The 27,967-nt window shown below is 37.3% G+C and overlaps 2 protein-coding genes across 7 annotated transcripts in view; one reads left to right on the forward strand and one right to left on the reverse strand.

Annotated features, from left to right (window-relative positions):
* On the forward strand, nt 1-27,529 carry LOC119768902. The gene is made up of 4 exons (XM_038260687.1): nt 1-76; nt 24,639-24,992; nt 25,064-25,939; nt 26,019-27,529. Exons 1-4 carry the CDS (start codon nt 1-3, stop codon nt 27,527-27,529), a joined length of 2,817 nt encoding a protein of 938 aa, XP_038116615.1.
* LOC6052405 overlaps nt 1-27,967 on the reverse strand; it is an 81,675-nt gene that overhangs the window by 23,348 nt on the left and 30,360 nt on the right. The window lies entirely within an intron of this gene.

A 27,967-nucleotide genomic window follows, 5' to 3' on the forward strand; every position in this document is an offset into this window, starting at 1 on the left:
ATGGCGGCAGTGACGTTACGAACCGGCTACCGGGTACAACCGAGGTCTAACGGGAACGTGGAGATTGTGACACAATGTTAGAGAAAAGGTTTTACTTAAAAGCGAACTAGATTCGAACTCAAGTCCTTCTGATTACTAACCTATGACTTGACCATGCGAGAAGTGGTTTTAAAGCAGTTCCAATCTCCCCTATCCGATGCGCTCTTCAATCCACCAATCATTGTCCAATCGATCTATAATGGAGCGGTGAAAGTCTTCAATATCGGAGATATTACATGAAGTGAGTCTGTGCCCGGCGATCATCATCGCGCCATGAGCATCATCTATTCACCTCTCGACTCAAAGACCGCGATGTTCGTCATGCGATGCTCAATTTAATTAAGTTCGATGTACTTTTTGGTGATGGTGGTGGCGGAACGTCAGTCAGCACTTTCGGGGCAAATTATAGTGTGTTGGACGTTTTGATGGAAGAGTGCGAAAAAAAAAATTAAAATTGTCAGATTTCGTCAAACCATACCGTTGGGCTGGCTAAATGTTATGCAAGACCCGCAAGGGTGGAGGAACGCGATGACTGTTGCTTTTGCGGCGCATGGTCGTCGGATCCAACAATTTAATGGGGATTGAATTCAAACATGTATGCTTGATGGCAGTAACAATTATGGCTTGGTCGCGGTCCGCAATGCTTGCGGTGTGATGAGGTTAGGTTCGACCCACACGGGTGTACCTTCGAGATATAAATCTTGCAATTGAGCGCGACTGACTAGTGGTTCACCAAGGTTCGAGAAAATCTGCGCGGGGAGCTTGTTATGAGTGATTATTGCAAATGCGCTGTACCAATGTTTAACCTGTGGAGAAATATACTTTGTAATACAGTCTTAACGGTTACATTGTATATATTTTTTTGCAAACTGTTAAAAAAATTAAACAAATTTGAGGAAAAATATTGAGCAAAAATTGATAAAAGCTGAACAACTCAAAAATATGTTTTCCAGAATTGCTTAAAAATTGATTTTATTTGTATTTTTGGATTTGGCTCAAACATTGTGAGGGCCTTCCCTATGACCAAAGAAGCCATTTAGTGTAAAAGGTTAACCCATACAAGTATTCATACAATTTTCGCTGCTGTCCATACAAAAATGGTAGACAGAAAAAAAAATAACTCTTAATGTTATATCATTAATGATGTAACACTTTCGCACATCATTAATCATTTAAATTTAAATGCAATTTAAAGTAAATTTACAACAAATCCCACGTAAACTATGAATTTACGTGTAATTCAGGCGATTACTTCGAATCTTAAGATTACATCAACTGAGTGTACGTAAATATTCGAAAATCTGTAACTTTTGAAAGAATTTTCTGATCAATTTGGCGTCTTCGTTGTAGGTATTGATGAGGACTATTCAGAAAAAATAGGTACACGGTATAAACAAATCTTGTCGAATGTCACAAAAACTCAAATTCCCTGGAAAAAAAAAAGATTTTTGAAATTTTTCGATATGTTTTAGGGTATTAATACCCGCAACTTTCGAGCCATAGATAAATACGGTCAACATTTTGCCGCCAAGTTATGGTTTAGCATAGCATAGCATTGGTGTCTACCCGTAGCTGCTACTTCGTTATTGACCAGGACCCCCAAGCATTGCTCCGTGGACCACAGATGAAAAGTAGAAACCAATCAGCCCTTCGCAATTTTCAAAGGTCCCTATCGTGCTGATCAATACCGACGCCGGCCACGACCAGTGGTAAGACACCAGGAAGTGGATGGGAATGTTAGTCCGATACTTGAGTGATGGGACCGCTAAATCAGCTGCGTCTCCGACAAAGTATCACATGAGTTTTGAGGGGTTAGTAAGATGGGTATGAGGTCAGGATTTACTGTGGTAGGTGATGCGACCATAAGCAATTTGTTTATCGGTTGAAATTTTAAAAATCTTAGGCAGCCGGCTGCGGAAAGATAGCTATCTAGGGATTTAAATATAGTATTAATTCGACCGCGATTCTCCAGAAATTCTCAGTCGGCGTCCCTTCCGATCAACGGTGATGTAAGAAGGGCTTCATTTAATAAAATGATTTTATATCATAAGCCTTATAACATATTCGACGGCGTGCCTTCCGATCATCGATGATATGAAAAGGACTTAATCCAGCAAAACGACTTGCTAGTCTCAAAAATTAGGTACGTTTTTATAGAAACTATAAAAAGAGAACAACACAAAAAAACTCATCGACCAACGAACGCGAGTAGAAAAAAAAAAACAATGAAATAAGAAGAAGGTAAAAAAACAGAACTGCGCGTCCCGAAAAGCACCACAATAATGATGCTATTATTTAATTATAATGACCAATCATCACATGCACTCGAACAGCGACACAAAAGAGACGGAAAATAACACGAAAAAACAGGACTGCGCGTCCCCACAGGCATCGCACTACTCATTTGCCGCCATGTTATGATTTTTTGAAAAAAATAGTGATTTTTGTAAAAAACCGAAATTTCATATTAAAATTTTTGCTTGGTCTCATTTTTTATTATGAATTTGAATTTGCAATCGAAAAGTACCTTACAGATTTTTTGATAAAGCGCCTCGTTTTCAAAATATAGCCAGGTTTGATTTCAGTGCAATACTTGCAGCTATCGATTTTTAAAAATAGTGACCATAGGTGACCATCTCTGAAAAAAATAAGTTCAGAAAATTTGCTATAAAATTGTCTAGGAGACATTTACGATTGACAATCTGGTTGCTGAGATACAGCGGTTTAAAGAAAAAGAAACAGGAAAATTTAAAATTTCACCTGAAAAACCCTCCAACTAATGGTCCGATTTTCAATGTTAAAAACACATTCGTGAAATTTTCCGATCTCTTCGAAACATTTTTTTTTAATTTTGAAGCTAGACTAACATTTCGAAAGAGCCAAACATTCAATATAACGCGCTAAAAATTAAAATTACAGGCCACGGAATCAACTTTTGAATGAAAAAAGTGTTTTAAAATGCATCATACACTTGGCCAGTAGTTTTGCAATCATTGATTTCCAAAATTTCTAAATACTGACGATATTTTATTTTTGCGGTGATGTGCATTGTAACTTCATAAAAGTTCAAAACATTTTTAAACGAGTCCAAACATGTTAAATATGATTATCCATGCAGAAAAAGGCATTTAAGATCGTACCGTATTTTTTAAATTCTTAAATTTCTATAATTTTTATGCGGATGTCAAACTGTGCACAAATTTATATGCATGATCAATTTATAAGATTTGTTTTTTGTAAAATTTTCAATTTTCTACAAAAACGTTTGTCATAAAAATACTCAAATTTACATAAATTTCATGTGGGAATTGGAGAGGAAATTTTCTGTTGTGTGAAAATTTGAACATATTATTCCCGAAACACTAAAACAGCAATAGTGCGTACATCGTTTTATATCCATAGAGCAGTTCTCTACGGAATCGGTCTTTTTTCTTTAATTTTAATTTTTGTTTTTTTTTTATCCGGCTGAACTTTTTCGGTGCCTTCGGTATGCCCAAAGAAGCCATTTTGTATCATTAGTTTGTCCATATAATTTTCCATACAAATTTGGCAGCTGTTCATACAAAAATGATATGTGAAAATTCAAAAATCTGTATCTTTTGAAGGAATTTTTTGATCGAGTTGGTGTCTTCGGCAAAGTTGTAGGTATGGATATGGACTACACTGAAAAAATGCTACACGGTAAAAAAATTTTGGTGATTTTTATTTAACTTTTGTCACTAAAACTTGATTTGTAAAAACACTATTTTTATTTTTTTATTTTTTATGTTTTAGAGGACATAAAATGCCAACTTTTCAGAAATTTCCAGAATGGGCAAAAATCGTTGACCGAGTTATGATTTTTGAATCAATACTGATTTTTCAAAAATTGAAATATCGGTCGCAAAATTTTTCAACTTCATTTTTCGATGTAAAATCGAATTTGCAATCAAAAGTACTTTAGTGAATTTTGATAAAGTGCACCGTTTTCAAGTTATAGCCATTTTAGGTAACTTTTTGAAAATTGTCGCAGTTTTTAATTTTTATAATTAGTGCCCATGTTTGCCCACCTTTGAAAAAAATATTTTTGAAAAGCTGAGAAAATTCTCTATATTTTGCTTTATTGAACTTTGTTGATGCGACCCATAGTTGCTGAGATATTGCTATGCAAAGGCTAAGAAACAGGAAAATTGATGTTTTCTAAGTCTCACCCAAACAACCCAACATTTTCTAATGTCGATATCTCAGCAACTTTAGGTCCGATTTACAATGTTAAAACATGAAACATTCGTGAAATTTAAAAAAAAAATATTTTCAAAAATTTAAAATCAAGACTAACATTTCAAATGGGCGTAATATTAAATGTTTGGCTCGTTTAAAATGTTAGTCTTGATTTTAAATTTTTGAAAAATTTTTTTCGAAAAGATCGGAAAATTTCATGAATGTTTCATGTTTTAACATTGTAAATCGGACCTATAGTTGCTGAGATATCGACATTAGAAAATGGTGGGTTGTTTGGGTGAGACTTAGAAAACATCAATTTTCCTGTTTTTTAGCCTTTGCATAGCAATATCTCAGCAACTATGGGTCGCATCAACAAAGTTCAATAAAGCAAAATATAGAGAATTTTCTCAGCTTTTCAAAAATATTTTTTTCAAAGGTGGGCAAACATGGGCACTAATTATAAAAAATGAAAAACTGCGACAATTTTCAAAAAAGTTACCTAAAAATGGCTATCCAGGTTTTTAAGCGAAGATGGCGTTCGAATGGTGAACGTCCCAAATGTCAAAATCACGCAGTAGCACCAACATAAGAAAATAAAATGTGGCTGTCATACATGGAACACTTTTTTCGTAATGTTGGTACCACTGCGTGATTTTGACTTTTCGGGCGATCATCATTCGAACGCCATTTTCGCTTAAAAATCTGGATAACTTGAAAACGGTGCTCTTTATCAAAAAATCACTTAAGTACTTTTTGATTGCAAATTCGATTTTACATCGAAAAACGAAGTTGAAAAATTTTTGCGACCGATATTTCGATTTTTTGAAAAAATCAGTATTGATTCAAAAAATCATAACTCGGTCAAAGATTTTTTGCCCATTCTGGAAATTTCTGGAAAGTTGGCATTTTATGTCCTCTAAAACATATCAAAAAATAAAAAAAATTAAAAATAGTGTTTTTTTGCAAATCAAGTTTTAGTGACAAAAAGTTAAATTAAAAATCACCAAAATTTTTTTTACCGTGTATCATTTTTTTTCAGTGTAGTCCATATCCATACCTACAATTTTGTCCAAGACACCAACTCGATCAAAAAATTCCTTCAAAAGATACAGATTTTTGAATTTTCACATATCATTTTTGTATGGACAGCTGCCAAATTTGTATGGAAAATTATATGGACAAACTAATGATGCAAATTGGCTTCATTGGGCATACCGAAGGCACCAAAAAAGTTTCAGCCGGATTAAAAAATACAAAAAAAACGAATGAGCGAAAACTCAGAGAATTGCTCCATACTGAAAATTATTAAAATTTGAGTATTTTCATGAAATACGGTGTTTTGTGAAAATTTTAATAATTCATTCAAAACACAATAGAACAGTAAAAAGGCAAAGCAAATTTTATATCGTTATAAAATTATAAAAAAAAATATTTTCATGAAAAACGGAATTAATAAAAAACAATACTTTATTCCACGAACTCTGAAAAGGGTAAATACATCTTGAAATACACATGCACAATTTCGCATCATTTTATATCAAACTGATAATTATGAAAATTTGAGTATTTTCGTGAAATACCAATTTTGTAAAAAAATGAGTACATATTCCAAAAAATCTTTAAAAAGTGAAAACACAAACACAATTTCGTATCGTTTTAGGGTGAATTATGTAAATTTTAGTACAGTCCAGACTCGATTATCCAAAGGCCTTGGAAAAATTTCATTTGTCTTATTTTTAACTACTCTAAAGTGATTTAGAATTTTTAAATCTAAGCATTAAAAAGCACTTTAAAAGTGAAAATGTATAGTAAAAAAACGTTTGATACGTTCGGCCATACTAATACTATGAAACCTACCGCATCATTAAAAAAAATCATCTTTAAAAATTTAACAGGATTTGGATCTAATAAATTAATAAACTAAGATATTTTTAATGAGTTATCGTCGATAAGGTTATCGCCGATAGTGTAATCGTATTTCGATAACGATAACGAGTAATTATCGTTATTGTTATCGAACGTCGAAAATTTTATCGATCACAATCTTAGTGAGCAGTTCTCTACGGAATCGGTCTTCTTTCTTTAATTTTAATTTTTGTATTTTTTAATCCGGCTGAAACTTTTTTGGTGCCTTCGGTATGCCCAAAGAAGCCATTTTGCATCATTAGTTTGTCCATATAATTTTCCATACAAATTTGGCAGCTGTCCATACAAAAATGATATGTGAAAATTAAAAAATCTGTATCTTTTGAAGAAATGTTTTGATCGATTCGGTGTCTTTGGCAAAGTTGTAGGTATGGATATGGACTACACTGAAAAAAAATGATACACGGTAAAAAAAAATTGGTGATTTTTAATTTAACTTTTTGTCACTAAAACTTGATTTGCAAAAAAACACTATTTTTAATTTTTTTTTATTTTTTGATATGTTTAAGAGGACATCAAATGCCAAATTTTCAGAAATTTCCAGAATGGGCAAAAAATCTTTGACCGAATTATGATTTTTTGAATCAATACAGATTTTTTCGAAAAATCGAAATATATAATATATACTTAATTTTGCTAAGATATTTTTAATGAGTTATTCGTATCTAGATAACGATAACAAGTAATTATCGATATCGTTATCGAACGTCGAAAATTTTATCGTTCACAAATTTAGTACAGAATCAGAAGTGAAAACAATATTTTTCAGCGAAATACTTTGGAAACAATAAAGACTGTTAAATTTTAAAATTTTCATGAAATGACTTTGACAATTTGAAATCTCTGATTTGTTATCAGCAAAACATAAAGCAAGCTAATAAACTAAACTTGGCAATTATCATGTTTACCAACTTCCCATTTTCCTAAGCAAGCTTCAAAAGAGACATCGCCGAGGATGGAACGAAAAGGGCGGGAAACCCATTGTCTTTTTAGAGCGGCACAAAGATGCGCAACTAAACAAAACGAGTTCAAGGGAAGCCAATAATGGAGATAGTCGGTACAAGCGGGCGTACAAAACTGTTGACAGCAGTGACTGCGAACTGCGCACAATGATGACGAAAATTGAAACCTAAGCCACCGCTTATCTGAGGGTTTGAAACCATCGTTTTTTGCGTTAAAAAGAGGCGGAAAATGAGGGTATTAATTGCATGGGTGGATTGGCATTATAATAAACAGTAAAGCACTGATAGTTTGACAAAAACAAACATAATAGTTATGAAATGTCAATCAATTTTCAGGAATAACTGCTTGCAGAAAAATGCAGCATTTCGTCTGATAAATCTGTGAATATTAAATTGCCAATTAAAAGGGTCACGTGCCCATTCCTGGACCATGGCCCAGACATGCGACTTTTGTCGACGTCAACAAACCACGTTGAGCAGACGTGACAATTTGTCAGACAAACAATGTGATTGAAACAGTAACAGCTAGATTGTTTGACAGTTCGATCGATAGAAACTTTAAAAACAAAAAATAAAACTACGAACAGCTGTCAGTTTAATGACATTGACATTGAACCCAAGAAAAAACATAAACAGAATTTAAAAACGAACGCGGAAGACAACAAGCACAAACGAAAACAACAACAAAGTCGGCCGCCGCGATATCGTTGGTTTACTTTTCTTTCCTTTTTTTATCCATGGGGCGCGTTCATGAAATTATAATGACATTCGGGCAAAACAAAAACATTATTATGGGGCGCCTTCTCTCGCGGGTGCCATTTTCGGTGGCTCTAAGCGGTTCGCCACGGGAGTCGGTCGGTATTGTTTGTATTGCAGGCAAATAAATATGACCGTCGTGCCACCTGACAAAATTCCATCAAGTCGTCCAGACACCACGACGCCGTTTGTTTGTGTGTATGTGCATTGTTTTTGTTTACAACTGGGCGTCGACAGCTTGATGCATCATAGATGGCGATGAATGCGCATTCTTTGAAATGGATTTGGAATGGAATTCGAGTACCGCTGAACCCCGTTGGATTGATCGATGACAGTTTGGTGCTTATGTCAAAATTAAACTTCGTGCCTGTGACAGCTGTCAGTTTTTACTTCCAATTAGCGAATCCATTATGTTGTTCAGTATTGTAAAATGTCAAGCTATTTAGTGTTTACTGTTACATTTATGAACGTTATCGATTATTTAGTGATGACAGATTGCAGTGGGCGGTTCGCAGATCGATAAGACGATACGTTATTCATACAGCTAGAACATCTGTACAATTTTCAAGGTCGCAATCAACTTAACTGAACAGCTGTGCATTTCCCAAAATTTGAGTCACTTTCATTACTCATGGCGTACTTTGTAGCTAGTAGTTTTCGCACATGACAAATGTTTCTCCAGCCGTCTGTTGCGCTTCCAGCGAGTCTGGTCCGAGTTTGATCGATATGGGGTTTGTGTGTCGACCAACAACCAAACGCCCTTTCATTCTGGAATTATTTTGCTGCTTTGTTGTGGCCCCCTGCAAGGTTAGCGGACAAGGTTACCACCACCACCACCCATTTGGATGACCTTCACCTCGCGATATCCTCGTCACTCTCTGCTTTTAACGTCCCGCGATAACCAAATTAGGTTAGTTCCAACGTTTACGGAGCGCTCGGATCTAGTTAGCTTTGACTGTCACCTTGGTGATGCCTATTTTGAGATTCTTTCAACCTTTGGAGCAGGAAATGAGTTGCGAAAGATTGAAGATCTTCGCGATTCTCAACTTCTGATCCAATTACCCGAAAATCATCTCTACAATCTTCAATCATAAACCACGTGCTCAATCAGCTGATCGCAGCTTGCCATGACGGTCTTCTTGACGCAGCGGAGGTGTCTCGAAAACACGCACAGCCTTCTACGGTAAAAACGACGCTGCCTGGCAATGTAAACAAATGCGATGCGGCGTGCCAACGCTCCATCATCGTAGCGTACGCAGTGGACGACCTTCAGCGCTTGTGAGCTTGATGCTAAGAGGCAAAGGGAAAGGGGTCAGCCATAAACAATAGCTTGTAAACGGGCTTGTTACTGGCAAAGCGCGTCTTGCGCGTTTGCGTAACAAGATGCAGATTTTTTTTTCGCATTTGTACGGTGTTTATGGACGGTGCACGTAGGTTGCAAGCGGTATAGCTTTTAGGGGTTTTTCACACGCTGTTCACGCACGCGGTAATGTACTTTATGTGCGAAGCTCGAACGGGTGTTCCCGCGTACAATCTAGCGATCAGTGTAGCTTCAGGGTGAGTCATGAAACGATTCGTGAAGTCTTGCTCTGCGTTTGACAGATCAAACATCTTACCTACACGGTTGTTTACATTGCGCGCTAAACACAACCAAGCTCAAACATGATAGAGGTGAGCGTCTGTCAAAGTAATCACTTGCACACGCCTACTGCGCGCCATCCACGTGCAAATCGATAAAAACAATAAAAACGTAAGCTCTATCGATTACGACGATACCGGGCAAACCGGTACAAATTTGCATAATTGCCCCGTCAACCAAGTGTGCAGCTGACAGAAGCGCATCCGTTTGAAAAGTTCGATGCGCGATTATCGTTGATTAATCGATCAAAAGCGATCGATCAATTATGACACGCGAACATTGCTCAACGACGATTTCCAATTTCCAATTAGACCGACCTCCGCCAAGGCACTCGACGCGAAAGGAAGTACATTATTTTTGAAACGACTTTGACTTTTTTTCAGGACGCCAAGATTTTAGACGTTTTTGTTTTCGTTTCATGAAAATTCAAAAAAAAAAAACGATACAAATTATCGTGTTTCTTCTCTGGACGAAATATTGTGTAAACCAGTGTAATCATAAATTCTTTTTTTGGAAAGCTGAACAGATATCACGATCGGGGATTTGAAGGTCAAGTTGTCGCGGGAAAATCCTGCTCATCGGCACCGGTTGAATCGCTTACAAAGTTATTGCGCCTCGATTGCAACCTGTTTTGCATTCCACTTGGCGGTGCATATTGAATCGTGCACGAGTCGTTTCTAGCTTTCAAACTGACGTCCAGCGAGAAAAAAAAATTAGTAAATATTTATTTTCCAATCGCAAACAGACAGGTTGGCTGGAAGTTGGAACGAAAACCAATAAAGTAGGCTAAGATTTTCCCAAGAGCTTGCAGTGTTTGCCTAATGAACCTAACCTACAAATCGGAAACGTCAAAACATAACGGCCCCAAAAACCCCGTTGAATCATCAATCAGATCGTCGTGATGAGTGGACGGTGTCCATGTACGTGGATAGTACGGAATTGTAATTAAGTTGCGTGCCACTGCTCATCATCGCACCACTTTTTGCAAGAGCGCACACACACACACACACATTTGTCTCCATAACTGTGCCGCATGTGTCACTGTTATGATGTGTGAGACGCAGTAGTCGCTGATTTGCGGCGAACGTCATCGATTGATGTGCGCGTTTTGGACTGTCAACGGTACACAGTAAATTTGAGACATTCGTCCCAAACAAAAGAAGCGTTATTTTGACAACTTGACATTTGTCATTTTTGTTAGAATGTCAGCGTTGTTTTGGTAACTCGACATCTGTCAGTTTGACAGGATTTCGGTGTTAATTTAACTAAAATAATAATAAAAACTAATTTATTCACATTAAGCGTGTATCAATCGAACATTCCTTCACGAAGCAACAACACACGTGTACCATCTCCATGGCCAAACAATCGGATCGATTCACATAAAACCAGTCAGCGTGTTCCGTTCGCGAGGAAGGGCGGACACAACCATTTGATCGATATGCAATCGCAGTTTGAATGTCAAAGGCACGTGCGCGGACAAGTGTCACATTCATCACAAACGTCAATAAGGCCCGTTGAAAAGTGCTCACAATTTGCATCATTCGTGACTTAAAGTAGACTTTTTAGGTGATGTATTCAACAATGATGAATGACTCTGACTTGGCGAGCAGTTTTCGTGATAAATTGTTAATTTGCTCGAGCTAACTTCTAGTAAAGCTCCGGAAAGTACGCTTAAAATGCACCTCATTAGCCTTAATGCAACAAAATTATAAATTAATTTTTAGTTCCTCACTAATCACTAACTTAAGACTCGCTCAAACTTTTTTGCGAGATATTATTAACCCAGTTCCGTGCCAGCACTAACTAGCCGCCGAGAGACCTAGAGAAATGTATGCAAATGGTCGTAATTATACTAAATTTGGACGGTCTTACTATTTATGTGGCGAGAAGGAGGTTTGGGTCACGAATATTCGGCGTGCCCACCGAGGTCGACGCGTCACTTTTAATCATACCTTGGGTAGTATGAATCAGGGGAAGAATGGTTACCTGAAATGAGAAGAAAAAGATAAAAATGAGTGATTTTGGTTTAATTTGTAATTTCTGGATTTTTTAAATGAATTAATAACAAATATTTTGTTAAAGTCGATTTAAAGATATATCCGGAGCGAAATAAAATTTAAACTTGTTTTTTTTATGTTAAACAAAACAAAATTATCACTAAAATTCTCGATTAAATTTTCAAAAGGTCCTATCTGCATTGGAAACCCATGATTCATGTTTTTAAAAATTTACTCTAGAATTGAGGATCAAATTAATAAGTGAATATTTTTCATCAATATTTGTATAAAAACCTGAGCTTTTTACAGTTTTTTTTAAATAGTACGGTTTGTCATTTTAAGGTTATTTTTTTTGAATAAAAAAATCCTTTCAATTCTTTTTTGTAACTTTTCAGAATTATTTTAAGAGTATAGTTTAATTTGAAACTGTTCCTCAAGCAAGTTGGAAAAAAAATCTCGAAAAGTCCAGCATTATTCAAAATATTCATTTCAAAGTTTTTATAGCGTTGCAGAATTAATTGAAAAATGCAATATCAATATAGTTCCAATCATTAAAAAATAGTTCAGTAAATTTAACAGTAGGTTGACCTTGGTTGGTACCTCCAGAAGGTATATTTTAATGGAGCACCCGCAGTCGAGCAGTTTTTGACAGTTCGCTCCATAAGAAATACATTGTAGAAAAAAGCAAAAACTGCTCGAATGGAAGTGCTCCATAGAACTGCTTGAATAGAAACTATTTGTAACTATTTTCGAGCAGTTTTCAAATTGGGTACTAAAGCCCTATGTCAATTTTTATGTTCAACGGTAAAAATCACGATTAAAAACCATTTCTGATCATTTTTTTCATTTTAATGCATAACTTTTTTTTGACAAGACAACATTTTTCAGTGGATCAACTGTGGTCCCCTTGGAACGAGCTGTCAAGTAGGAGCTTTTCTGTCAAGAAGGACCGCGAGGTTAATTTTTCAAAATTGATTTAAAAATTCATTTTAAACTCTTTGTGGTCGTACAAAGGTTCATTGTACTCAGAAAAATAAGCTTTATCGCTGTAAATAATAATATCAGCAATCTAAGCTTCATTTTGGGACCCAATTGTTTGAATGTTCCTCAGCGAATTTCAAATAAAATTAAAAAAAAAACACGTTTTCAAGTCTGATTTACAAAATTTGTAAGCAAAAAGTATTACAAAAAGCTTTATACATTATTACAGTACACAGTAAAAAAATTATGGTAATATTACATCTCGGTGGGGACATGCATTCGCTCTAACTTCTCTTTTAGAAGAACTTGTTTGGCATTTCACGTAGAAGATACCCAGCATGTTGTGCCAGTGATAAGAATACGCTAATTACGCTTGCCTTTTAGGCTCCCGAAGACCCTGAGAGATTATTTTGAAACCCCACCGAGATATAGGTTAAGAACTCTTAATTGCACTCAAAGAGATTTTAAGAAGTTCTTCTTGAGAGCTTAAGAGAACATTTACATGAACATATAGCTAAAATCGGGTTTTCCAATGAACCAATGTTTTCTACACATTATTCAAGGCAAAATCAAGAGATTTTTACCTAGCAACAAGCATAACATTGCTTTAAACGAAAATGCCATCTATAACAAGCTAAGTGCCGTTAAAAAGAGCTCTTAGTGCCGATGCATGTCCCCACCGTGGGGTACATCTTTTATATCGGAAATTTTGCCTCTAAAAATTGTAATTTTACCACTTTTCTGGTGCAATGTCACTTTTTCAGTCTAAATTGATGTAAAATTAGATCATTAAAGAGGTAATATTCAACCTTCCAAAATAACACCTTCCAAATTTACATAATTTTTTGCTGTGTAATGCGACTGTCAAAAATTTTCAAAACATCAATAAATTTATGGAAATAATTTTCTTCCTAAAGTGATACGTTTTTTCCAATCTATGGAACCAAAATTAAAAATTTGTGAGTAGATCAAATTTGATTACTATTAAACTTAACATGTTTTTGAAATAAAAATTCAAATTGTTGACAATCATTATTTCGTTTGCACTCTGATTTTTCAAACAAATTTTGAAAAACTTGAAAAAAAATTGCATTGGCCATTTTGATTGCTGCTACTAAAAAGAGACAAAAAAAGCAAATATATCTTGCCAAAGCCAATCTATTTTAGAATTTGGAAAAGTCAAAAGTTATAAGAAATTTAATCAATAGAATAAAAATAGTTCAAATAAACCATAACTTTTGAAAGTGTTTAACATAAAAACGCTTTTTTAATTTAAAAAAAATAATAAAGATATTTTGATAATACATGATTATTGGTCATAATAACAATTATTCATTAAAATCTAACTTTTCAGAAATATTTTTGGGAACTTTTTCGTCTTCTAAAAAGTTCATAGACTTGCAGACATGGCTTAAAGACACCAACTTATATGTATTTCGCAACCTACGACAAAATTTAGAAAATGCTTCTGAGGAAACTTCAAAAATGAGTTGTTGGAAGCAATTCAAGGATAACTTTTATAGAAAACTTATGTTCGAGGCACTTTTACACAGTAAAAAAATGTGTAAATTTGGAAGGTGTAATTTTGGAATCTTCAATAATACCTATGTAATATTACGTCAATTTAGACTGAAAAAGTGACATAACAACAGAACAACAACACATTTTCAGAAGTAATATTACACATTTTTTCTGACATAAAGCATGTACCCCTTCCCAGATGAAATATCACCATGATTTTTTTACTGTGTAGAACTCTAAAAAACAAAAAAAAGATCGCATTTTTTAACTTAAATATCTCAAAAAAGCGCAGGCCATGTTTTAAGAACCACCCTGACGTTTTAACAAAAAAAAAAAGGTTTCCATCTAACTTTGCCCGCTAGATTTGAATTTGCTGCCAGAATTGAGCCAATGTGTCAAAATATCGATTTTTAGTCATATTTTGGGCTTATATGTAAAATTATCAGGCATCTGATCTCACAACTACAACGTTGCCAAAGACTTAAAATCGATTAAAAACTCAAACTATCAACATTTTATTTTGTTACGTAAAATATGTTAAGAAATTTAAATACAAAAATATTATTAATTTTAATGAGCCTCATTGCCTATTGATAGCCTATTGATTTTGAGCATCATTCGCTGCAATCTAGAAGAAAATAAATTCAAATTGAACCATGCAAACTGCTCATAGTCGATGCACCCTACTGAAATGTTCGCAAAGACAACTTTTCTTTATTAACTTTAATTACCTGGAAAATAGGTCATGTTATGCTACAATAAACTTCAGCAAAAGTCAATATTGACCATAAATGCTAGCTTCCCACCGAACCAGGCTAGCCCAGTAGGAAATGTTTAGCAGCCATCATCATTCCACACTCTTCAAGGTACACACATTCCAAAAGAGCCCAACAATTATCCACATACACATATTCCACGCTACCAACCGACAGTGTAGACAAAGTCCAACAGACATATACCGACCCTCGCCAGTACAAAACACGCTAATTACAGACTGACGAGGGGCCTGCCTCAGCTACTTCTTACATCAGACTCGACCCAACCAAGACCCACGATTCGATTAGACCCTTTGGAGCTTTGACCGGGTCTGGTTTGTCTGCGCAGCAAACACTTTTGGGCCAGAGAAAAAAAATGCACTATGCAAATCAAACCAACCAAGCTCGAGCGATCACGGTGAGAACTTTCTGCTCATGAGTTTTTTTTTCTGCTTCTTCAAATTGATGATGGTCAGTGGTGCGAAAACCATCATCACTAAAGAGTTATTGTCGAGGAGTTCTACAGTTCGACATGGCCGACGCCGTTGGTTGTCAAAGCCTACTAATTACTGCATATTTCAACCATCGTTGAGCTTTTCACAGCTCTGCCAAGCCCGCCTAAGAGTCACTCTTTCACGCGAACAATAGGTCGTAAAAATCTCAACCGGCGGAGCCGGCCACATAAAGTGTATGGCAAACAGCAAAGTGCAACCGATTCTTTCCTTTCCCGTTTACCCTTCTTGAGTAAAGTGATTTAAATTTTTAATTGATGTTGGTACCTCTTTATCCCACCCCTGGAGCAAGACTAAATGACACGGTGCTTAATGTCACACCAACACTAAACCAGCTGCCGAGTGGTGACCCTTGGCGAAGATCTGCACGAGATGATTAGGGCTGAGCTTAACGTGGTAATGCTGGTGGCTTAACTATAGTGTCTGTTCCAGAAGAGGTGCGAGGAAAAAAAAATGAAAACAAACGGGTAATTTTCCCAAGAATTACAACGGTTGAAGTTGTTGTTTTTTTTGTGTGACCATTCTTTCTTTGCAGATATGGTTAAGATTTAATCACGGTGGAGCTATCGTTCTGAAGATCTCATGTTTTGATCTGTTCGACTTTACCTAGAGGTTACTCTGATCAAATACAATTCAATTAAAAAAAAATCTTGAGTAATCATGACATTGATGAAAATAATTCGTTGGTCACATGTTTCTTAACTTAAAAATAATTTTATGAAAAAAAAAGAAAAAAAAATGTTTCTTAACTAACTTTTACATTTTTATCTAGTAATGTTCTTTGACAAATTGGTCATGTCTATAACATAACACCCTACATTTTTTTTTGTGCTGAAAATATGTTCTGCGAAATTTCTTAAAAGATAAAATTTAAGTCAGTAAATATATTTATTTATCAAATATTTATCATTTCAAAAATTACTCGAGAAATCGATTCAGCATAAAAAGGTGGGTGATTATGTTACAGACATGACCAATTCGACAAAGAAAATTATCAGATAAAAGTACAAAAGTTAGTTAAGAAATTATATAAAATTAGATAGTAGAGTTATTGCCTCCTTTAATTTTTTTTTAAATTTAAAGGTTTCTTACTTTTTTAACATACTTAACAGTTTCCATCCCTTATCTTCTGTACCTACTACGGCAATCTAAGCAAAGATAACGCTCGAACGAGCTGGAACATGATCGTATTATCTAATTAAGCTAAGAAAGGCGCTCTCTGCGAACCTCTACAAGAACGGATTTGTATAACAGAGTGCAATTTGCTCCGAGTGAGTGTGTGGGCCGAGGCGAAGGGAAGAATTATGTAAATCTGATTTCAGCCGGTCAAGATAGATAACAACAGAAGAGGGGTTGCTTGCTTTCACACGAAATGTTGCAGTGAATAAGAAAAATAGATGTAATTTGAATTGGTTTAACCAAGTTTTGATTGGGTTTGGAAAATGGAACACATTTTGTAATTAAAGCAAGAGAGTGAATACCGTGACATTGGTTTTGTTACATTTTCCACGCAATTTTAAGCAAATATTCCACACTTGTTCGCCCAAATAATTATCTACACTTGTTCAAAGGAGGTTATCGGAAGATTGAAAAATTGGTCCATCTCCAAATATCCAGAGAGATCATGCAGAAAAAAACCGTTTGAAAAGCACTCTTCGTACCAACACAAAATTAACCCAGGTGAGATATTAATCGATTTTTCTGCTGCTGCTGCTGCTTCAGCTACTACTTTTCACCCGGGCTTTCTTCGTGGACCGACATAACCTAGAAAGCATACGGAGCACACTCTGTCGCTCAGCGGAGGACTGTGTTTATACGACTGGCGGCACATGGCGGCCACGGCGACGGAGAGGTGGATGGCACCAAAACGTCACCAACAAACCACCACAGCTGATGGTGATGATGATGATGATCGTTATCGTGGCCAACGAACCGCGGCCAGATTTGCAGAATAATAATGTCTTAACAGCAAAAAAAAAAATCGATGGTAAAATCGCATGCAAAAGCATGCCATCACTCTTCTAAGAAAAAACTTTTGAAATTACACGCCGAAAGTACCGTTATTCTCCGAACAAAAAAAGGACAATTCTTCGGGATTCGAACCCAGAACACGTCAATATGAGCTTGATATCCCGGTTAAGTAAGTAAAAAAATGTTTCTTTTTTTGCTGTGCAGTGAAACGATTCAAGAAGCAATTTTTCTTCAAATGTAAAAAGATACAACAGCCACCCTTGAAAAATTAATAAATCCCTCTGAATGGTCGATTACTTCTGACAGGGTTGCCAAATAATTGGGAATAATTAATCAAAATACTTGTTCCAATATACATAAACAGCTAAAAAAGTAGTAATCCAGCTGCGTATAAAAGTGCTGGGTGTAAAATAAATATTGCATTATTTTATGCAATTTTATGGGTAACCTACTTGAACGGAATGACATGCTGATATATGCGTTTATCCTTACAGCTTTTCATCGGTCTGATGGCCGAGTGGGCTAAGTCACCAGTCCTTACTTGTTGGTGCTGGGTTTGAATCCCGTCGGTTGCAACTTTATTTTTGTGTTTGCAAAAATTGTACATGCAGTTTGTAATATTAAGTGTTTATTTTGACAAAGGTGTTGTGCATGCTTTTTCATGCGATTTTACCATCGGATTTTTTGCTGTGTAATAATTTTTTTTAAAGTCATTATTTTCAAAATTGCAGTCATCCTACTTTGATTTATTTTTGTATAATTCACATAAGTACTCATAGAAGAACACAGTGTTTGCAGATCCTCCAAATCATTATTGAAATTATCCTTTAATTTAATTTTTATTGGCAAAAAGGCAGTTCACAATTTTTTTTATTAAATACACCCAACTGGCGGTCGCATGATTGTGATACATGGCGGCATGAAAGTATATCAGAATCTGCATGAAATCTGTCCTCATGCATTTTTTGCGATATAGGGGTATGACATTTTTGCCCGTTACCGACAATTATCGACATTACCGACGGCTGATTGATTGTATTGCAGAAAAAAATCTTAACAGAACGAAGATTGAACCATCAACTTTTAGGTTGCTGATCCGACACGCTACCACTGCGTCAAAGACGCTTGATGAATTGTGAGGGACAAAGCGCGAACATAATGTTCTCTCTGCAGTGCACTATGGTACATTGGGCCAAGTTTCAAAAAAGTGACCTTCTCCAAATATTTTTTGGTATTTTTTTCTCGAAAGTAAACATTCTAACTAAGAAAAATCCAAATTTTCAAAGCTCTAAGTTTGTTCATTACGGAGATACGCAAGCTGAAAGTCAAAAAATGGAGTAAAAAACAAGCGTTTTTCGTAAAAAAGGCTGATTGTTTAATTTTAACATAACTCAGCCATTTTAAATGTTTTATTAGGACAAATATACATCGTTGGAAAGGTAATGAGATAAGCTTTGAAACTATTAATAGATAAAATGTTGTTTCCAAACCAAAAACTGAAGTTTTCATCGAATAATTGGAGCATTTTTTGACAAATCATATTTTTGTGTTTGTTAATCGAGTACTTTTTTGCTAACCGATGCTAAACATGAAACTAAGATCACTTGAAAGATTGGATTATAATCTAACATTGCTGAAATTTCCAGCCTGCGATTTTTGCGTTTTCGGAGATATGCCATTTTGAACATTTACGTTTTATCAAAATTTGCTGCAATCTACATATGCGCCCGTTTATTTCACTTGCTTTGCTACCTACTTCGTGGGCATCGTCGCTTCAAAAATCAATACCTGGTTTCAAGAAGTTCGAAATGACTTTATTGGAATTTTCTGTTGCCTACATTTAAAATTGAGTACCTTAGTCAAAATAAGGTATTCGTACCGAAGTTTCTCAAGCGAAACTGGAGAATCTCAGTTTGATACCGAAAAAGTATTCAGCAAAATGTTGACTTAGCATGATGAATTTCTGCGATCAATCCATGAAACTGATCCACATTTAAGTTCTATGTTGGTTAGTACAAAACATCATAAAAAGTACCTTTAACATATCATGAAGCTGTCACAAACTCTATAATCAAATGAATTTTAAGAATATGGTTTGTATTTTATCGTTTTACTTCATAATTAATATTGCGGATAAAATTAATTTTTCTGTTATTTGATTTAACAATTAAAATATTCGCAATTTATGCCCATAAGGGTGGGAGGGGGGTGGGTGGTCTCAAGTTATACGGCATGGACTCACAAAAAGAAACACACAACAGGAAATAATAAATATTTGACTTAAAATGAATTTATTACGCTTAACAAAAATTTGTTGGTGGGGAGGAGGAGAGGGGGGTGAAAGAAAGAGGAGGGAGGGTTGTGTCCTTAAAGTGGGGTGGGAGCTTATCCATAATTTAATAATATAAACTTGCAATATAATATATATGCAATTCTGTTTCACTTGCAAATGTATGAAAAGACTATTTATTATAAACAATCAACTATTGAAAAACATGAAAAGTCATAAAAATCGACGTATATCATTTCAATACCATACAATTACCTAAATTTGTATCAAAAAAAAACATTTAAGAAGCAAAAAAATAATTTGGCCGCCTGTTTGTATGGAGATGGCCCATAGTGCAGTGTTGCTCGGGGACGCGCCAGCATTATATGTGTTGGTGAGATCTGCAGATCGCTGACATGTTTACACGCGGGCAAAATTGAGCTATGAGCTTGCTGCAAAAAATGTTATAAAATGTAACATTTTCTGTAGCAAATCCACTGCTGCAGATTTTGAGCTATATATTTCCTTTGGGTGTAGTTTTTTCTGATTTCGGGTCATTTTGCCTCAACTGTACACAAAAAAAGTACAAATTCGAAATCGACTTTTTCTGATCTGGTAGTGCTATTGATACTATCAAAACATGTAAGAATGCCGATTATGAACCCTTCTTTTTTTACCCCAGTCCAAAGTTTTGCGCTTTTCGATTTTTTTTTCTTTTCAAAAAATAATATTAATATTCATTAAAAAATGTGCAATCTCATGTAAACTATTTGAGATGTATGGAATAACGTTTATTTATGTATGTTTTATCAAATATAGCACATGTAAATAAGCCAATATATTTTTTTTATTATTTTGTGAACTGAAAACAAAAATGACAGAAAACATTAATAAACAATATATTGTAACAAATCAATTGATAGTTTGAAAAATATTTATAGTAGCATGTCCGCTGTCAAAAATGAATTTTGTGATAAATAATTATAAAAAAATAAACTTGACTTTAACATTTGAAATTTTGTTATTTTCGCCTCATCTCCTTCGACCTGAACCAGAGCCGAGGGGCAAGAACTTTAAATTAAATTTATACAGAACTTATTTGAAAAATGGGTGTGAAATTAAGCCAATTTTGACATGGATTAAAATTTATAAAAAATGTTGTATAAAATACACAAATTAAAAAAATTCCGTTTTTAAGTACAGTTTTAAGTATAGACCAAAGTTCGATTATCCGAATATTTGGGACTTCGGATAAAAGAATAATGAGAAATTATTTTGAGTATTTTTTTTTTAATTTTTTACTTTAAATATCACATTTGAATTCTGCGACCCCATTTTAGTCAAATTTAAATAATTAATTGCTTTAAAAATTACTAAATGTATTTTTTTTTCCAATATTTCATCACCGCCATTTTGGCTGCCATATTTAATTTAATAATTCTTAATCACTTTATAGTAGTTTGAGAGTCATATTTAAGCTAAATAATAAAAAATAAGACAACAAAAAAGTTTTTTTTTGTGATTCGATTGTCTAGAGTCAAATTTTTTCGAGGCCTTTTAGTCAAATTGGAGTAACTGATTGCTTTCAAAAATTACCAATGTAATTTTTCCAAAAAAAAAAAAAATAAGCTTGGCAATCACTGTACTGTACTGGACTGTATTAGTATTTTTGGTATAGAAAGTTAAATTTTTCCACTTTTGTGTGTTTCTCTAAAACATTTGAATAAAAAGAAATGCACTAAGGTAAAACTTTGCAAGTATTAAAAAATTTAAAACTGATTTTTTTTTACAAAATAAGGCCAATGCAAATATTTTTCAATGTTTATGTCGCCCCCCTTCAAAATCGGTTCGAAAAATCAGGGAGCAAAACTAATATTTTTTCAAAAAACTTCAAAATTTGAAAGGAAGCAGAAGTATAACCAACTGAAAACAATTAGAAATGCATTTTCCTGCATTTGAAATCATATTTAGCATGTCTGGAATCGATAAAAAATATTTTCAATTTTTGTGAAATTCTAATATACGGAGCCACAACAAAATTGAAAATTGAAATATCATTTGTATTTTCATTATTCGAATCATTTTAATTTTATTTTTGCAATTCAGAAAAGTGTATAAATAAAATTAGGAACCACTGTTAATGGAATTCCACCGAATAATAGACCACCAATGCAATCAAGTTCCTCGAATCAGCCAAGTAGCAGTTACAGTATGCTCGAAACTTGCTGAAAGGTAAACATCATCTCTCTTTCACCAGACAAAGAAAGCACACTCTTGAGCCGCGATATTCGTGTCAGACGCTAACAGAGAGCGCGAAGCTATTTTGAAATGGATGCATCACTTGAAACAAAAATAAAAACTGGAAGAAAAAGCACACGTTGATTGCATTTTCGCAAGCTTCTTCACCCGGAGCGGATCGGGAGAAAACGGGACGGCTCTTCCTGAACTTTCTTCCAGATCGCGGGGTTGTCCAAGTTGTCTCCACGATTTGGCGAGATAAGTATCTCGATCAAGTAGGCCTCTCTCTTGCGTGGAGTTGTCACGTTCAGTTTGGCACGCGCAAAATGCGCTCTTTTCCTCAGCGCTCAACGAACCGTTTTGCTCTATTTTGATCGTTGTCTACACGTAAAACAAGGTTTGCTGCATGTTTTCGGCAGGGGAAAAATGGCGATTTGTTGCGCTAAACTGCGGAAATAGATTAGGATCTTGCGAGAAGAAAGTCGCTCGTTTGTCGCTGAGTTTCGACAAGATTTATCGCACAATAGTCGTGAAGAGGACAGATTTGTAGATATGTTTGAATTGAGGTATAAAAACTTTCTAAAAGATTTCCGGTAGGCGATTTTGAAAAAACGTTCTTGTTAAATCGCCGCAAAAAAAAAAGAGGCTTTAAACAAAACTTTCTAGTTATGAGTGAATTAAATCCCTGATCCTTCCTTCAAAAGACGTACCTCCAAATTAAAATATCCATTGAGCAACGCCTATCAACAATCAAACCCATGATTACAGTTTCTCTTTGAGCGCGTGCGCATAAATCTCTCCAAAATCCTTCCGAACCTAAAACCGTGTAATTAATCATCAACAAACGGTTTAATTATTGACTTTTCACGAAAAAAAAAATCACTTTCACTAGCCAAACGCCGAGATCTGGTAGCTCGTTCGCGCGATATCGCACACAAGAGATCTCAATTATAGAGTAGTGTTCCCGTGAATGCCCAAAAAAAGAAGCAGCCAGCACAACCTCCAAACAATTTAGAAATTTAGAAGAAAAAGAAAATGAAAAAAAGTTTTCGCCGGAAAAGGGAAGAAAATCTGACCATATCGTGGCTCGGCAGATCGAAAGTTTCAACCCAGCGTTACGTTTATGGTAATTGCAACAAAAAAAACCTTCGATTTCACTTGAGCATTTTTCGTATGCTCATTGTGCACGAATTCCCCTCTCTCAAGTTCAGAAAATCGGAAAAGTTTGCAAAAGCTTACCGACCCGCAGCCGGTTGCGAACAGTTGCTCATTAGGGAGAACCTTGCAATTTCTCGTTAAGTAGAAGCACATAATGCCGCCAGAAGGTAGTTCAGGTGTTTTGATATATCGTTTCTTGAATTAAGATTGACACGGAAAAAATGTTGACTATAAAAAAACTAAATTGTAACAAGTAGCGTGACGAAAATCACTTTTTTTAAATGCATCCATCAACAATTAAACGGTCAATTTGAATGATCCCAAACTAACCATTGGTTCAGTAGTGATTTACGTCTATTTGTCTGTGCTAGCACCCAGCGAAGCTGGGTTCAAATCTGGATTACATTACATTTTGACTGGCTCCTAGTAGTGCTTGGTAGCCTTGCTGTAGCATTTATAGTCGCCCTCGCTGGCACGTTACGCTATTCTGGGTTTCCAGTCGCTCTTTCCCTTTCAATTTCAATCAAGTCGTGGGGGTGGGGTTAGTATTTGTTTGGGTGAGCTCCACCTTTTTTTTTTCTTATTACCAGCTGGTGCAGTGCAAAAAAAAACGTGCTCGGTAATGGCGCCAAATTCCGCCTATTGCTGAGTTTATGTATGTTGCACATTCACGACAAAGATCTAGTCAGATTTTTTAGCAAGCGCAGTTCGTTTTTGTAGTGTTTGTTTGGAAAGTTTGTTCCGTTCCAAAAGAATACCTGCAAAAGATAAATTATTTCAAGCGATAAACTTGCAAAAAACGGAAATTTGCATGAAAGTTGGAAATTTTTTGGCATAAAAAAAGTTGATATGGATTGAGAAAAATACTGTCATTCAAAATTAAGATAAAAATTGTACAAATAAATTATTATTACACAAAAACAATCCATTTTCAAACCATGATGATCTCACAGCTAAAAAAAGTAGTTATCCAGCTGTGTGTAAAAGGCCTGGGTGTAAAATAAATATTGCATTATTTTATGCAATTTTATGTAATTTTACACCCTGAAATATGTAACCCATCAGTATGGGAAACCTACTTCACCGAAATGTCAAGCCTATATATGACCGATTCTTAGCGAAGCTACACCAAAATGTAACTTTTTTCAATTTTCAATGTGATTTTTTATATGAAAAAAATCATTTTAATTTTGATCTAATAATTGCAATGTGCGGGGTCAGCGAACGACTGGACAACGCGTACCATAGGTACTTCAAGTACCGCAGGTATAAAATAGACCCACCAAGTGGTCCTTTAGCCTCTTGTTCAGTAACTCCGATACCCTGGCCTCCCCGCGGCGCTGGCCGGGATACTAGTAACCATTGGAGAGATCGGGTAACCAACCCCGGTGGGAACTTTGGTAGTATGCTGACAGGGTAAGGGGGGCTCCACCCTCTTCGGAGGGTGTAGCTGTACCGTTAGGCTTCGAGACAAAAGTCCCCTTTACGGTGTCGAGAGAAAACCGCAGCTGGGTCCCGGAAGCTGCAAGGTGGCAGCCCCCCCCGAGACTAGGTATTCGCAGCCCTGGTTAGGCGGCATACCGAAGCGAAACACCAACTCAGAAAAACAAAAGAAGAAATTCAGGACGGATAAATCGGCATCAGACCAGGCGATGTAAAAAGGACAACGATTGGAAACTCGGTACTTGGAACGTTCGAACTCTCCAAGATCCTGCACGTGCTGGCCTTCTTGCCCGGGAGCTGCACAAGCTGAACGTGCATGTGGCCGCCATCCAGGAAGTTCGATGGCCCGGTCATGGAGAGCGAGAATTCACGGCGGTGGACCCCATCGCCAACACCTCTTTCAAGTACCACATCTACTACAGTGGCGGCGAAAAGGCGATGCACGGAGTCGGTTTTGTAGTGATTGGGGATCAGAAGAACCGAGTCATCAAGTGGAAGGTGGTGAATGACCGGATCTGCGTGTTGAGAATAAAGGGCAAATTCTTCAACTACAGCCTGATCAACATCTACGCGCCGACAAACGACAAGCCCGATGACGATAAAGACGCTTTCTACGAGCGTCTCGACAAGACCTATGGAGAGTGCCCAAGACACGACGTGAAGATAGTCATCGGAGACGCAAACGCGCAGGTCGGAAGGAAGCCTTCTTCCATCCGGTCATCGGCAAGGAGAGCCTTCATCCTCGCACGAATGACAACGGCCTACGTTTGGTCAATTTCGCCGCAGCCAGAGGAATGGCTATCTGTAGCACCTTCTTTGCGCGCAAGAACATTCGGAAGCACACCTGGCGTCACCCAAATGGCGAATCGTGCACTCAAATCGATCACGTTTTGGTGGATGGTCGACACTTCTCGGACGTGATGGACGTCCGATCGTACAGAGGACCGAACATCGACTCTGATCACTTCCTGGTAGCGTGCAAGATCCGAGCTAGGCTGTCGAACGTGTTGACCCCGCGGACTGCGAGGATAGCGCGGTTGAACGTCCAGCGCCTCGCGAGCAGCGACGTTGCTGCAGAGTACAGTCGGAAGCTCGACGAGCGGATCAACGAGGACGCGCCTACAGGTAACCTGGATGAGCAATGGGGAGCCCTCCAGAGCATCGTCAACACAACGGCTACCGAAGTGATTGGCACGACCAGAGGACGCAAACCCAAAGGGTGGTTCGATGCGGAGTGCCAGCGAGTGACGGACGAGAAGAACGAGGCCAGAAAGCGTATGCTGGTTAAGGGTACGCGCCGAAACTGTGAGCGATACAGTGAGCTGCGAAGAGCTGAGAAACGAACCCACCGCCGAAAAGAACGGGAGTACGACGAGAGAGTACTTGCCGAAGCTCAAGCACAGTACAACGCGAATGATAAGCGGAGGTTTTATGCAACTGTCAACGGTGTAAGAAAGAAAGCGACGCCTTCCCCTGTTATGTGCAACGACAGGGAAGGTAACCTGTTGACAGATAAGACAGCGGTAGCGGCCAGGTGGAAGGAGCACTTCCAACAGCTGTTGAACGGTGAGACGCGAGAGGAATCGTCGAGGACAGGATGAACGTTGAGGATGATGGAATAGCTGTGGACCTGCCTACGTTGGAGGACGTGGAAAAGCCGTAAAGGAGCTCAAGAACGCGAAATCCGCGGGAAAGGACGTACTTCCGGCCGAACTTTTCAAGCACGGGAGCGCGCGGATGATCGAGATTCTGCACCAAATCGTCCAGCGAATTTGGTGCGAAGAACAGCTTCCGACCGACTGGTTAGACGGGCTCATCACCCCAATCTACAAGAAAGGGCAAAGACTCGATTGTGCCAACTATCGAGGCATCACAATCCTCAACTCAGCGTACAAAGTACTATCTCGAATCCTGTGGAGCAAGCTGAGACCCTTGACCGAGACCTTTGTCGGCGAATACCAGTGCGGTTTTCGAGCGGGTCGGTCAACGACGGATCAGATGTTCACTCTGCGACAAATCCTCGACAAGTTCCGGGAGTACAACCTGCAAACACACCATTTGTTCATCGACTTCAAGGCGGCGTACGATTCAGTCAAAAGAAACGAACTTTGGAAAATTATGCTAGAACACGGCTTTCCGGCGAAGCTAATTAGACTGATTCGTGCAACGCTCGACGGAGCAAAATCAAGCGTGCGAATAGCTAACGAGACATCTGAAGCTTTCGTTACGTTGGATGGATTGAAGCAGGGCGATGCTCTCTCGAACTTACTGTTCATCATAGCGTTGGAGGGTGCTGCTCGAAGGGCAGGCGTGCAAAGAAACGGAACACTCATCACTAAATCGCACATGCTGCTTGGATACGCTGACGACATCGACATCATTGGTATCGACCGTCGGTCAGTGGAGGAGGCGTTCGTCCCTTTCAAGCGGGAAGCTGCGAAGATCGGACTGACCATCAACACTGCCAAGACCAAGTATCTGGTTGCTGGCAGAGCGCGTGGCAGTGCAGGTGATGGTGTTTCGGAGGTGGAAATAGATGGAGAAAGATATGAGGTGGTGGATGAGTTTGTATATCTTGGTACACTTGTGACGTGCGACAACGATGTGAGCTGCGAAGTGAAACGGCGGATTAGTGCTGCAAACAGGGCCTTCTACGGTCTTCGTAGCCAGCTAAGGTCCCGCAGCCTAAGGACGCCTACGAAAATCACGCTGTACAGGACCTTGATACTCCCTGTAGCTCTTTACGGTCACGAGTCGTGGACGCTAAAGGAGGCTGACCAGAGAGCACTTGGGGTCTTCGAGCGGAGAATCCTGCGTACTATCTTCGGCGGCAAGCAAGTAGGAGACCGGTGGCGCAGGCGCATGAACTTCGAGCTGTACCAAGACTACAAACATGCTGATATCGTAAAAGTCATCAAGCACGACAGGCTGAAGTGGGCTGGACATGTAGCCAGAATGTCGGACGAGCGGGCGGCTAAAACGATATTCAGCAGCGAACCCGGACGGGGTCGTCGGCTTCGTGGAAGGCCTCGTACGCGTTGGCTGTGTGCAGTCGACGAAGATGCAAGAGCGGCCAACATTGTGGGCGACTGGAGACGAGCGGCCCAAGATCGAGCATCCTGGAAATCTTCGATTAGTTCAGCGTTGGGTCGATAGACCTGTTGCTGATAAAGTAAAGTAAAGTAGTAAGTAATTGCAATGTGCTTTAAATGCGTTTTCTTATCTGAAATGCCAAAAATATTGACCAAATAAGGTCTGCAAGTCATTGAATGGGAGAGGAGTTTTTTCATAAATCTGCTCCTTTCGTTGTCCCGTCACGAAAAGAAATGGCTGGCAAAAACTCAAATCTCAACCAAATCTTTCAGTTCAAGGAGCAAAAGATTTGTTTTTCAATTTGTGATAATGCGTAGCAGAGCAAAAGTTTTAAAAAATCAATCTGTCAAAACTGTGTCGATTTTTTGGTGTGCCTTTTAAAATTCCAGTTTTACGATGTTGTCCCGTCACGCTACATATTCATTTCAGGAGAAGCACAGGTATAATATTGTTCATTATGCATGTCATTTCTATGTTGGAAAATCAATTATCTTTTCAAAT

This window comes from Culex quinquefasciatus, chromosome 3, assembly GCF_015732765.1.
Source record: "Culex quinquefasciatus strain JHB chromosome 3, VPISU_Cqui_1.0_pri_paternal, whole genome shotgun sequence".
Lineage (NCBI taxonomy): Eukaryota > Metazoa > Arthropoda > Insecta > Diptera > Culicidae > Culex > Culex quinquefasciatus.

Excerpts from the sequence above, each read along its gene's own strand:
- LOC119768902 (XM_038260687.1), top strand. The coding sequence starts at position 1 with ATGGCGGCAGTGACGTTACGAACCGGCTACCGGGTACAACCGAGGTCT. Across the intron at positions 77-24,638 it reads CGTGGAGATTGTGACACAAT|ATCCTGCACGTGCTGGCCTT; the intron begins GTTAGAGAAAAG and ends GAACTCTCCAAG. Across the intron at positions 24,993-25,063 it reads TAAAGACGCTTTCTACGAGC|GTCGGAAGGAAGCCTTCTTC; the intron begins GTCTCGACAAGA and ends GCAAACGCGCAG.